At 38.2% G+C, this 13,933-nt stretch overlaps 1 protein-coding gene across 1 annotated transcript in view; it reads right to left on the bottom strand.

The window, feature by feature from the left end:
* LOC126161783 (reticulocalbin-2) overlaps positions 1–13,933 on the bottom strand; it is a 54,092-nt gene that overhangs the window by 16,285 nt on the left and 23,874 nt on the right. The window contains exons 4-5 of the mRNA XM_049917856.1: positions 6,916–7,114; positions 6,089–6,212 (exon numbers count right to left, since the gene is read on the bottom strand). Coding sequence (XP_049773813.1) covers positions 6,089–6,212; positions 6,916–7,114 — 323 coding nt within the window. The remainder of the gene's footprint in view (positions 1–6,088; positions 6,213–6,915; positions 7,115–13,933) is intronic.

Genomic DNA, 13,933 nt, shown 5'->3' with positions numbered 1-13,933 from the left:
ATACAAAGTACAAATCGTTCAGGCCTTGTTGCCCAATGACAGTACATGTTGATATGACTTTGTGGTCGAAATGCTATCACGTATCGAGGACGATGATAGTTATCTCAGATGAATTGCCTTGTCCGACGAAGTGACCTTTTTTGTCATTGGAGTAGTGAATTGCCATAATGTGCGCATTTGGGGTTCACAACCCCCTGGCGAGGTCATGGAGTGCACCGGAGGCAGTCCAAAGGTGAATGTTTGGTGTGCGCTATTGCACGATCGAATTATCGGGCCATTCTTCTTCGCTGAGGCTACCATCACATCTGCAGTGTATGTGGACATATTGCAACAGTATGCTGTTTCTCAGCTGCTTCATGTCTTGTTTCAGCAAGACTGTGCACCGCCTCATTGGGGTTTGGACGTCCGTGCCTATCTTGATATGACCTTTCCTGGACGCCTAGATGTGCTACGTGCTACCAACGGTGCTCATGTGGAAGTTTACTGATGTGTGAAAAAAAAAAAACTTTGATAGTTTGTAAACAATTAGACACCAGTTTCATATTTGTATCTTACTTCTAGCCAGAGTTATCAATTTATGTAATCAGGGAAAGACTTTTCGGACACCCTGTACACTTTCTCTGTGTTAAGTGACATAGTTTCCCTTTTAACTCAAACTTATCAATCCTTTGAATGGTGAAGGTTTTATAGACCTGCGTACACATTTTGGGAAGATCTTTGGTGCACAGCAACATGTATGACGAGTTTTGTATTACTAAATAATAAATACTAATTCCACCAAACATAGCACATTTGTTTCCAAAGCACTGAAATCGCAATTGCAACAAACTTCTGTCAGCAAATCATAGCTCAGGTCACGTGATTTCACCAGTCAATGACAGTAGATACTCAGAGCATGGAACATATGATATCAGCAACATCACCGTTCAGCAGTAAAAACACACAAAAAGGAAAAGTTCAGAGTTTAAATTAATATACAAATAGTATAGCTACAAGAACAGTTAAGTTTTCACATATAATATTTGTCTTTTTTTTTGTGTGTGTTGCCCCTTAAGATGTGCCAGGAAAATTTTAAATAATGACAAATGGCTGGTCTTCTGGACACAACATTCTCAACATAACAATTCATCTTGCGTAAAAGGAAATTTACTTTAAAAGTAATGCTTCTTAAACCACCATTCACAATATTTCCTCACAACCTGTTAGAAATAGGTTCGTTTGTGCAATTGCTAGAGCATGCCAGAAAACAGGCGTTACTGCGCATGCGCAGCTACAATGACATAGGAAGCCCATGCTTGGTGTTTGCTCTACTCTTACAGCTTTTGCCAAATTTGCGATTGGAATTTCGTGTGTAGTGGGGCATCACGTGATCATGTGCAGCACTGCAGTATTACTGTTATTTAACATTTCCAATCAGGTTTACATCCACACAGCACTGAAAAAAGCTAGTATGAAAAAATACAAATTTTTTGCAAAAATAAATTTAAAAAAGTAGCTCTCTGTAAACACCAGAACTAAGAACAATAAGCTTTTCATGAAAAGCTAACGTTACTTGTGAAAGCAAGAATCTGTGTACCAGTTGTAGAAGCATGAAACCAGAATTTGGATGCTATAATTACAAGTCTGTTGTTTGAAACTGATAAATAAAATTTTATTCAAAATAATCTCCAATGCTATTTATACATTTCTCCCACCTCTCCGGCACACTATGAATGCCACACAAAAAAAAGGTCAATTCTTTTGAAGTGAACCAGTCAGCGAACCATTTTCGTACATTTTCATGCAAACTGGAGCATTGTTCAGCGAGACTGTGTCCCAGTGATTCAAACAGACAATTGGACAGAGCCAAGTATGGAGAACAAGCCGCACATCCTAGTATTTCCCAACTGAACACCTTGATCATTTTACTGTGTGTCATGGGGCATTATCATGGAGCAATGTGACTGTGTTGCCTTTTTCCATATTCCGGTCATTTTTTCACATAAGGCTCGATTTAAATGAATCATCTGCTGTTGGTAGCAATCAGTGTTAATGGTTTCAGCACATTTTAGCAGCTCATAATAATGACACCCTTCTGATCCCACCAAACCCAGAGCATTGTCTTCTTTTCAAAGCAATTTCGTCTTGCAGTGGATGTCGATGGTTTGCCTGGATTCACCCAAGATTTATGACAATTAGGACTCAAAATACATCCATTTTTCATCACCAGTAGCTATTCGACAGAGAAACAACTTCATTTTTTATCTGATGAGCAGCATTTCACAAGTAGTCTTTCAATGTGCTTGCTGTTGTATTCAGTTCATGCAGAACCCACTTTCTCCACTTTTCCTATAGCTCTCAACCTTAGAGAAACAGCTTTCTGCATCACATTCAATTATTCCGCGAATTTGAGTATCACCTTCATCCAATAAAGCCTGCAATTCGTTATCTTTGAACTTTTTCGGTGGTTTCCCCACACTCAGCATTTCTCACGCCAAAATCACCACTCTAAACACTGTTTTCCCAAGAGAATGTTCGCCGAAAGCTTCAAAAGCATTCAATGCGACTCTGCAGCAATTTTCTTCTAATGATAATAGAAAACCAATGTTATCTGCAAATCATAGTTCGTAGGTACAAAACTCAGCAAGTTTACAGGTTGAAAGAGATAGAGATGTATGGACTTGGGTTACTGTGCGTTGACATTCATCGTCAGCTGTTCTAGGTAGCAGATGGTGCTGCAGACACGGTCTCGTGTAACCTACACAGGTGGATGGCACCACCTATAGGGAAATTCTGGTTTCAAATTTCTACACCTGAAAAGTGATGTAACTGATGTCTAACTAACAAGTTTAGATTATACTGTCAAGCCTAGAGGAAGTACCAGCGTAGTATTGAAGCACATCTTGTGATCGAAAAACATTGTCTCATGGATGGCTGATACGTAAAACTCTATGAAGCTTTTCAGTGTGGTTTTCAGGAAATCAGTTTTGTTGGAGAATCAGTACTCTATTATCTCATATTTAGTTCTTTATTATGGCATAATGTCATACTTGTCGGAATATGAAAATGTGCACTTGAAATTCTGTGAAGAGTTTACACTAGCCCTTAGTGTGGAATGAAACACTTCATTTCAAATAAATTGACTGCCTCTGTGGAAAAGAGTAATAAAAGCCAAATTTCTTTAGCAAACCAACCAAAATAACTTCATTGTTCTACAAAGTGACTGATGCTCGATTGCAAATAACGTGGAAATAAAATAAAATCTGTAATTATGTGAAGATTTTAATTCATTTGATAGCTCCAGGCCACACAAATCCATTTTGTTTCATCCGGCATGAGTGCTGTAAATGAAGAGAGAGCAGCAAAAATCACGAAACATACATGAGGATCACGTAGAAATTACTCCCCATTATAATTCGGACTGCTTTATGCATGCACAAATCTGGCACCCTGGGCACACCAGAAAAATTTTTCTGGGTAGCATCTGGCTGCCTGCAACTACTGCTTATACAGCTAACAGCCACACCTGAAATAAGGAGAAGGTACTGCTCATATGCAACTTCAGCCCTGCACATACACATGATCCCATTGGCAACTGCTCAAACAAGACTAATTTGAACAGTTGTGACATTGCGCTCATTGAAAGCAGTTTGTTGTTACAAAGTACTGCACAGTCTTCATCCAAAGCCTTTGGTACTTCTGCCGCCATAGATGCCTGAATGCGCACTGTGTTCTGTTGTTGTAAATGGTGCATTTTCTTTGCAACCTATATTTTATATTGGTGTTTTTCTCTCATTTATGTTTCATTGCTGCAGTATTATTCTGTAGTAGTGGGCAAAAGTAAAATTCTTTGTTAAAGTATCAGTTCTTACCAGAGAAAATTACAAAAATTTAACAGGAAAATAAAACAAAGATTCACTGAAGTATAAGAAAAAAATATATTTTTCCCAGATGAAAAAATTCCTTGGCTTTTCCCAGGCTTCCTGGTTGTCCCAGGGCGTACATGCCCTGGTAATATAATTCTGGCAGAAATAGTCCATGTTTCTACCATGAGAGGGCAATATAAGCAGTCTAGGGGAGACTGTCACCTATAAACACTGCAGTACTTGTGATGCGTGTCATTACGAGAGTTTTGTTGCTTCTGTGGGGTTTGGAGAACAACGCATAATCAGAGGCTCCATATAGTCTCTATAATGAAGTAGGGAATGTTGCATGTGGAAGTCACAGCAACTGTTGCTGTGGGTAAAAGTTATATCTTTAAAATCTGTAACAAGTTTCTAGAGGTACGATCAGTTGAAGGTTTTCATAGAAGAAAAACTAAAGGTGTGCAGGACTGAAATCTCTGCGTAACAGCAAGCAGAAATCCTCAACACAATGTTAAATGTCAGTGGTAGCAATTCCAAACAGCTACAGGAGTGCAGGTGTCAATCCAGACAATACAAAAGAGGCTCAATGGGCAAGGATTATGAGCCGGAAGACCTCTCAGAACACCACCTCTAAATTGCGTTCAGCGAGGGGCTCATATCACACAGACATGAAACCACTCTTTGTACACTATAGTCGAGTCGGCATAAGTTGCCTGATGGTTGCAGTGGGGTGACCACAATAGTACCGCACACCTATCTCAACCAATAACATAAAGCAATTTGGTGCACATTTCTACAGCAGCATCTCAGTGTTTTCATAGCTCTGTAGGTGGCTACTGTTTTCCCCTGAAGCCATTAGCTCTTCGCTGCCGAAAACTGGCAACAGTGGTGCAAGCTCTCAGGGATATACTTACACCATCTCAACTATAGGCAACTATGGAACACAATGATACTTTCTGATCAGAAGTCTTCACCTCTCACAATACTACTATTCATTTGTATAGGCAATGAGGACAACGTTTACACCCTAACTTTATGGTAGACCGCCACAACTATGATAGCAGGGCATTTAAACCATTAGACAAATTGTTTCCCCCATATATAATTTTCAACAAAAATTTTATACACAACAACGTGTTGCTTTGTTTTCTTCTTCTTCTTCTTCTTCTTCTTCTTCGCAGTCAGTTTCAACAGAGTACAAAAGTTGTACTTATAGCTTACAAGCATGGAATCTGTATCGTCTGAAAGTTTGTAACCCCCACGCATTTGCAGATTAAAAATATGTAAAGTCTTGTCACTGGTGCCACTATCCTCACAGATCCAGCAGCTGGCGAGACCTCTCCCATAACGCTATAAACGATGATCCCATTCATTCTTAGCGATTTCCACTTCCCAATCAAAGTTTCGTTTGCAACTATGATAAACAAGGGTAAAGGGCACACGGGGGAAGGTGGGGGGGGGGGGGGGGGGAAGCAGGAATGAACAGAGAGAGGGGGGGAGGAGGAGGGAGGAGATAATAGTGACAGAGGGTAGGAGATGATGCACTAAGAGAAGGGGAAGGAGGAGATTTGGTCATATATCCAATTCCCATATATATTTAACAATTGCAAAGCACTAGTTAAAGATAAAGTAATACCTTCTGCTTCTATATCTTTAGAACTTATCATGCTGTGACAGTGTCGACTAATGACAGACAGGTATTCATGCAAGATTTACTAATTATGTTATTTTAAATCTGCAGCAGGATGCCCTTGTTGTCTTTCCAATCTTCAGTCACTTCTAAAGAGAAAAATCATGGGTGCCATCTTTCTGAATCATGTGAACTCTTGTTCTGTGTATATTGTATAGTATTTCTGGGTGGTGGTGGTGGTGGTGGTAAGAAATTAGACCAGCAGTTGCCTAAATATGAGTGAGTGACAAAATACAACACCCAAGCTGGCTGGTGTAAGAGACAAATCGATATGTTGTGCTGATTCAATGCAGGTCTTAAGCTAGTGTGCAGAGAATTCAGCAGTATGGCAGGTCATAATGACATTTCCTTCTTAAACAAGGCAATAACAGGGAAAGACGACTATTTCTCCTAGAAAGTGTTGTGAAGTGTCCAATTCAGGAGTTACTGTACACAAACTTAGAACTGGTAGAACAGAAAACAGCAAAAGAGCAACACAAAACTGCCCTGTACTTCAGTAAATACAATGTTTAATTAAATATTAGGTAATATATGTTTATCATTAGGTACATACTCGTCGCTGGGAACAACCCAAGAGAGAATTTCAGCAGAGTTAAGTTTTCCATCAGAATCTTTGTCATAGTCATGATCAAATTTTTCTTTCTCTACCATAAGCCACTCCTTGTCTTCATGCCGAGCTGAAAAGAAAGGAAACAAAGAATAAACAGTATGCTTTACAATTTTAGAATAATTACCGTATCACAACACAGTGCGAAGTAACCTATCATTTTTAATAGGAAAACATATGAAAGAACAGGTGTTAAACAAGTACTAAAATTAATACTGAGCTTCGAAGTGTTTAGCTGAGTTGTTGTTTCACTGTCTTGAATAATACTCCAATGACCAATCCAACTGCTCGAAATACAGTGCAGAAAATTTAAACCAACTACTCAGTTGAATACCCACAAGCTCACTATTAATCCATCACACAGAGAATACTTGTAGATCACAAGTACTAAAATGCTTATAACAATTTAATTCATTAGGTCATAACAGCAATTAGAAGCACTGCTATATGGAATCTCAGAAATTGCATGCAAAGCTAGATAGATCTTCTACTGGCTAAATTACCAATCACATTATATGAAAGTTCATTTTTATTAGTATTTTCTCCAACAAGGGGTTTCTCCTATTCTCCTCCCTGTACCATTACAGAGAAAAGGGAAGGAAATAATTTTTTTGAAGAGTTAAGGGTGGGCAGGTACTGACAATACGTAAAAAATGTTAGAACAAACATTCCTGGGAGTATTAGGAAAAGGTTGTAGTACCATTAAAATGGCAAAACTGCAGTACAAATAAACATAAAGTTTTAATTAGTTGCACGAAATTCAAGTTTCTCACCTTTTTCGCCAACAAACTCTTTGAAGTCTATGAAGCCATCACCATCTGTATCCTTTTCACTCAATGTTTGTTTCAATATGAGTGGTAACATATCAGGATGATCTTCAGGATGGCTGAACCTTACAAACTCTGATTTGTCTAAAGCTCCATCTTTGTTTTTATCTGCAGCTTCAAAAATCATCTTATCCTCCTTTATTATCTGTTTAATAAGACACGTGTATAAGGAGCTTATTCACACAAACTTCACAGCAAAAAATGGTTCTACATCTGTCTTCTGTCCCACACTTGTATTACAAATCTATCACAGCATTTCAAAGTATAACGAACACAAGTTTTGTGGGATAGTTTTCTAGGAAAAATATCTCACAAATAATAACCCCATTTCACACAAGTCTACTTATAAAACAAAGAACATGTGCGTAAGCTTCTCGGCCTGTAATATAAGTACTCTTTAAATACTCTGTCTGCCATTATCATGTTACTTTACAAACCACGAGAATGGGGACTGTGTATGCCATGCAAGGCACATCATTTTTAAAATGAATCCAAGTTGCAACTATGTTCTTTGAGTTTAGTAATTTGTTATGAAATATGGATTTTAAAATCAATATCTGATCTGAGCATGATGATCCCTTTCTAAATCCACCTTGCTGTTCACTCAAAAGAATAAATAAACCGACTACATTTTTGCCAGAGACTGCATCGCCAAACATGTAAATCATCTGGTTTCCTAAAATCAAACAGATACAATAATTGGGTATGGGATAGTAGTATGGACCGAACCCAGGTCAAAGACTGAGCAGTCTTGTGCAATATCATCAATGCTATGAGAAAAACTGACACCAATTTGGCATGCTGCTTGAATCTGCGCATGAAACAACCTAATTGGTTAACTTCATTGCTAATTAAATTGGGAATGGTAGACTGCATCATATTTTTTGATTAATACTAAGCGCCAATCCTGTAAAATTTATGGGCCTAGGATTGGGTGAAAATCACCAGCATTATGCTGCAGCATTATTTCTACAGGTTTGGCCAGTGTTATACGTTTTACAGATGTTTAGTAACAAAATGCGTCCATAGATGGCACAGCAGTGTTGTTTACAGCGGCGTAATTCATGTTACAACTTATCTTTGCATTCTCAGTCTTCCTTACGTCATCGTGTTGTTTCATGTTTGTAATAATGTCCCACCAGGGTTTATCAGACACAGAAATCGTGGATTTGATCAATGATAGAGCCACTCTGGATAATGTAGAGAGTGATTCTTAATACAATGGTGTGTACATACTCCCGAATTTTCAACGGCATATCACTGCTCGTAATTGTGCAATACTCACATTTCTGCTGAACATGTCTTCTGTAATAGATATATGTAGTTACATGTAATGTGATATTCCTTTCACAGAGTGACATTGACGACAGCTTGTCTTCAGATGCAAACGAGAATGATGTTTATGGTGTTACCGCAAATCCAGTGACTGTGCCATATCCAACATATCCAAAAGATATTGACTGGATTGAATTTGACAACTACCGACCTCTGCCTGTCAACACTACACCCAGGCAGATTCTAGTGAATAGTGATGACTCAAGTTCTGTACTGTGTTGCAGTAAAGTGTTCCTTACTAACAGTGACGTACAAGACCTCAAGATACAGACAAATTTGTATGCATCAAAGACAATCCAGAAGAATAGAAGAAGAAATAATATGAAGCCTAATTCAGTTTTAAGTTCATGGAAGCCAGTGACTACAAGTGAGATGAGGCATTTCTTGGGTATGCTTTTCCACATGTGTATTTCAAGAAAGCCAAAATTTGTGGACCACTGGAGCACTAACCCTGTTCTTAGTTGTAACTTCTGTCCTCAAGTTATGAGTTGTTTGTGTTTTACTCAGATAGTGTCGTGGTTGCATCTTGTAAACACTTCTAAACATAAAAAAAAAAACAGGTGAAGATGGATTTCACCCACTTCATACAGTTTTACCTTATTAAAAGAATTTGAAGGAGCGACGTATCCAGGCAAATCGTCCCTCAGAAAAACTGACAATTGATGAAGGAATATGCCCATTTCGAGGTCACGTGAGTTTCTGCATTTACATGCAAAGTAAGCCTCATAAGTATGGACTGAAGGTTTATGCTGCTGCTGCTGAAGCCAGTAGGGGCTATGTTGTTAACTATAAGTTTATGCTGGTAAGCATATTGTTGAAAATTCTTCGTCCACTGTTGTATTGCGATTTTTGTCTGACGGCGGCTTGCTGAATGAAAGTCATACTGTATATTTAGACCGATTTTATTCCAGTCCAGAGCTTTTTCAACGATTGGCTGACAAAGTTACTGGAGCTGTTGGTACTGTGAACAAATGTAGGAAAGGATTACCTAAAGATTTAGTATCTAATAAGCTGAGAAAGGGCGAAATGTCTTTCTAGCGTAAAGAATGTATTAGCAATGAAGTGGAAGGATAAGAGGGATGTGTATACATTGTCTACCAGGCATCAGGCCACATTTGGTATGCATACTAAGAAAAATGGGTCTGTAGTAATGAATGCTGCTCATGTGTGTCACGTGTGTAGTGCCAGGAGCAAGAAAGATAATGGCAAAGCTTCTCGCAAGAGACACAGTGCAAATGTGAACAGTATGGTGTTACACTCTGCTTGGAATCTTGCTTCAAAATTTTCCACACTAAAAAAAACAATATGATTCTGTGTGAAATTTGTATGCAATTGTTGTAGACTGACAGACAGATGTTATGTAGCGCCATAATATTAGTTAAAAATAAATAACAATTGCATTCTCTTATCCGTATGACTTTTCTAAATTCTTAAGAACACCTATGTGATGTCTATAACTGTACCTTAAAGCTGTGCATTCCAAAGTAGTTTCTTTTTTACAGAATTAAAGTAGAAAAGTGCAGCTTCAAAATGGTACCAAATTTGCCACAATCCAAAAAGTAGATTTGGTGCAGTGATTTTTTAAATAATGGCAAAATTGCCTGGTTTCTAATAGGCCTGGTACTGAGAGTGTTAACAATTATTTTTCAGCACACCCTACCCTACAACACGCTTACAAGGTTGTCAGGCTGTTTTTGACTATCATTTATATCACTAAGGACATTACTTACTAAGTTAGAACACCTTTTCAGAGTTCTATTTGAAAGTCTATAAATGCCATAGGAACTAGGATATAAAAAGTGAAAAATGGCAGTTTATATTTGTTCACAAAATATGAAAGAACAATGACAAAGTACAACCAGGTAAGTTCAAACTACAAGTTTTGACAGCAATTTATGTGAAAGAAAGATTGGCAGAAGGAGGGGGAGGGGCGGGGCGGGGGGGGGGGGGGAGAGGAATGTGATGGAATACACGTACCACGTACTGAAGAAAGGGAAAAAGAAAGTGGAATGAACAATTGAGAAATGGAAAGAACAATGAGAAATTGGAAAGTATTCACTTTATTGTTTGGCATAGAGAAACAGGTTATAAGTGTTTAAATTTTTAATGAGTTTTGCAGAAGAAAGTAGTAGGTTTCTTTTCCTATGGGACACTGAACTGTGTGCAAAATACAGGATAGCTTTTTCCAGGGGGGCAACAGAGAGTGAGTTTGCAAATATTTCTGTTCAATGGATGTGTATGGCTACAAAACTAGCTAAGTGAGATCTTGCGTTGTGACTCTGATAAGAGAGCAGGTACTTTATCTCTGATGGGCCATACTATCTCCTGCATACATGTGCACTGGTGACCTGATGAATTAAGATATTGCATATGGCAATCACAAAACTTCTCTGGCTGTTACCATCTTAAATGGACATATAAATCACTGACTTGTTCAAACAGATGTCTGTGGTAGATGCAATACACACAAACATTCATGGTTGGTTTTCATTACTCGTGCTGTTTTGGATTCAATTGGAGGTTCAGCAGGGCTGGTGACTGCACTAGTTCACACTTCACATCCCCCAATACTTCTGGAGGGCATATAGACAACCAGAAGTTTTCCTGCATGAGGTGACAGTATTCCCTGCCCAGTTCTCATGTTCACTCAAAGTTGAACCCAATATCTTCGCCACTTTCTGATACAATAGTGAGCTACCACCAAGAACTAGAGGAGGATATTTTTCATGGAACTCTGAGCTAATTAATTTCTAATATAATACTAAAACTACTTGGAACATTTTCCCATTTATCTTGAGTCTCAGGTTCTGCACCCATCTGAAAACTGAAGGCAGATCATCATTCATGTTGGTAATGACAGTATTTAAATCTTCACATCAGGCATTTGAGTAATGCTGGAGGTTGTTGGCATACAAAGAGTATTTACAGAAAACCACATCTCATGAAATGTCAGTGATATACAAGGAGAACAATATTGAGCTCAGGAGTGAGCCCCTCGCCAATCCTGAGAGAATGTGCTTTCAGGGCAACTTTTCATTCTCACATACGACACGATGCTGTATTTCTCAAGTAGCTTTCAAACCAATTCAGTGTACTCGCAGCAAATTTTTGCCATCAAAATTTTCTAAGGAGTCTACCAAAGTTAATTGTACTTTGCGTAAGTATAGTTGCGTCAATATTGTGGCCTCACAGTTGTCCATAGCGTATTTCAGCTCCTCAGTTACCTCAATTTGTGCAGTATTTGTGCTATTGTATTAGTTATTCAATCAGTCAATTGTGAAGAATATATTCCAACGCTTTGGATACAGTGGATATATTACAAGGTGACTGTAGGTTTTCAGTCTTAGGGATAGGTCTGACCATGCCACTTTTCTATGGAGTGGGATATAGGAATTCAAATTTAACTTCAAAGGGGTAATGAACCAAGTCAAATTCAATACTTCTTATTGCTTTAGAATTCTTGATTTTCTTCACATTTCTTAGAGGTACTGCTACATTGTCCACTTTGACTTCACCTAACCTTGAGTTAACTAACCTCGAAGTCCCCTATTTCACTGCAAATATTTGAAGGAAATTGGAAATTTCAAATGGAAGGTTTTACATAGAGTAATTAATCATTTGGCATTTTTATTGCCTATGTTGTGTGCTGGATATTCTATTTTTGGAAAGATGTTTCTTTGCTTGTTTGTGCATTGAAATAATTTAATAATAATAGAACCTTAGCTATTAGTATTTTGGATAATTCATTTCCCAGAAGGTTTTACTTGGATTCTTGTTTCCTTCATTTATTGGAGCTCAACAGTTAATAAAGGTGTACCTTTTATTTTTGCACCTAAAAGTTAGAAGACAGAGCTTTTCTAAACTTGATCTGAATTTTGTTACATTATCTGTTTGTTTATGAACATAAAAAGCAGCATCTAACATTTGCATTTTTCGCATTATTTATTGCTAATTTGATCGAGAAAATTTTCAGTTTCTATTACATATTCTCTCTCTCTCTCTCTCTCTCTCTCTCTCTCTCATTTAAAAGCTTGAATTGGGACTATGTCTTTCAGGTTACTGGACTTAAGTAAAGAATTTATGTTCAAACTCGGAGCAATTTTTTCTGAATTTTCAGTTTGGAAAAATTCCACGGATTCTCCGACTTACTCCTGTTAGATCTCTAAGAGTCCCCAGAACCCTAAGGCCTTGCGCAATGCAATGGTGGATTTCTCTTCCGAGCTACTACATGGCATTAATGCTTTTTTTTAGTGGATTTTTATTTCTGCAAGCAGAGGGAGTAGAAATTGGACAAAATAAGAACGTACTGTTAGTCTGAAACAATCTTGTATCATAATTTACTCCACAAGTTCTTCCTCCCTTTCTGCTGTTTAGTACCGATCTTCTTGAGCAGTCCTGGGGCAGAATAACAATTTGCTTGACACTGTTTTGCCCCTACATAATGAGGCAATGAAAGCACTGTTACCAGGAATTTTTGTTTGTTATCAAAAATGTACTCCCATGAACCATGGACCTTGCCAAGTTGGGATGGGTCTCATGCCTAAATGATACAAATGCTCTCACCGTAGGTACAACCACAACAGAGGGATATCAGTGGAGAGGTCACACTAACTTGTGACACCTGAAGAGGGACAAGCAGCCCTTTTAGTAGTTGCAGGGGCAAAAGCCTAGATGATTGATGGATCTGGCCCTGTAACATTAGCCAACATGGCCTTGCTGTACTGGTACTGCAAATGGTTGAAATCAAAGGGAAACTATAGTCATTTCGACCCTCGCCCCTTCCCCCTGCCCTGGTGGCATGCAGCGCTAGTATATGGCTTAAAGATAATAGTATCATCCACGGTAAAACATTCCACAGGTAAAGACAGATGGTAAAACAGATTTTGAAATCACATTTTTAACTGCAAAACATTTCCAAGGGAAAATGTGTACTGACTAACTTATTGGTTAGTAACTGCAGATTAAAGCTGTAGAAACTGCAAAAACATACGAAGTAAAACAGATGGGATCTGTATGAAATTAAAGAACCAGAGGCTGTTGAGAGTTTCAGAGGAATACAATGTAGGACTGAAACAGTGCAAAAGGAATACAACAGAACACAAATGGGTAGCTATGAGATAGGAAACAGCAGAGGAACAAACACGTAAAAAGACAAGGCCTAGTAGAAATCCCTGGATAACAAGAGAAATAAAAAATTTAACTAACAAAAGGAGAAAATATAAAAATCCAGCAAATGAAGCAGGTCAAAGGATTACAGACATCTTAAAAATGAAACTGAGAGAAAGTGCTAACAGGCAAAGTAAAAATGGCAAGAGAACAAATCCAAGGCTGATGAAACTTGCACAGCTATGGTAAAGTGAGATGCCATCTATAGAGAAATTAAAGAGATCTTTGGAGAAAAGAAAAGCAGCTGTGTGAATATGAATAGCCCAGATGACAAGCCAGAACTAAGTAAAGATGTCACAATATTATAGAAAAGGTACAACAAGTAGGTGAACACGAGACAGGAGACGATTTCACAGTGATATGGAAGCAGATTTCAGGGAAAATCCATTTGGGTTGCAGAGAACTGTTGGAACACACAAGGCAACACTGGCTCCATGACTTATCTAAGAAGATAGTTTAAAGA

This window comes from Schistocerca cancellata, chromosome 2, assembly GCF_023864275.1.
Source record: "Schistocerca cancellata isolate TAMUIC-IGC-003103 chromosome 2, iqSchCanc2.1, whole genome shotgun sequence".
Classification (NCBI taxonomy): Eukaryota; Metazoa; Arthropoda; class Insecta; order Orthoptera; family Acrididae; genus Schistocerca; species Schistocerca cancellata.
Note: the sequence above shows the minus strand (reverse complement) of the source record. Positions and strands in the feature narration are given on the sequence as shown.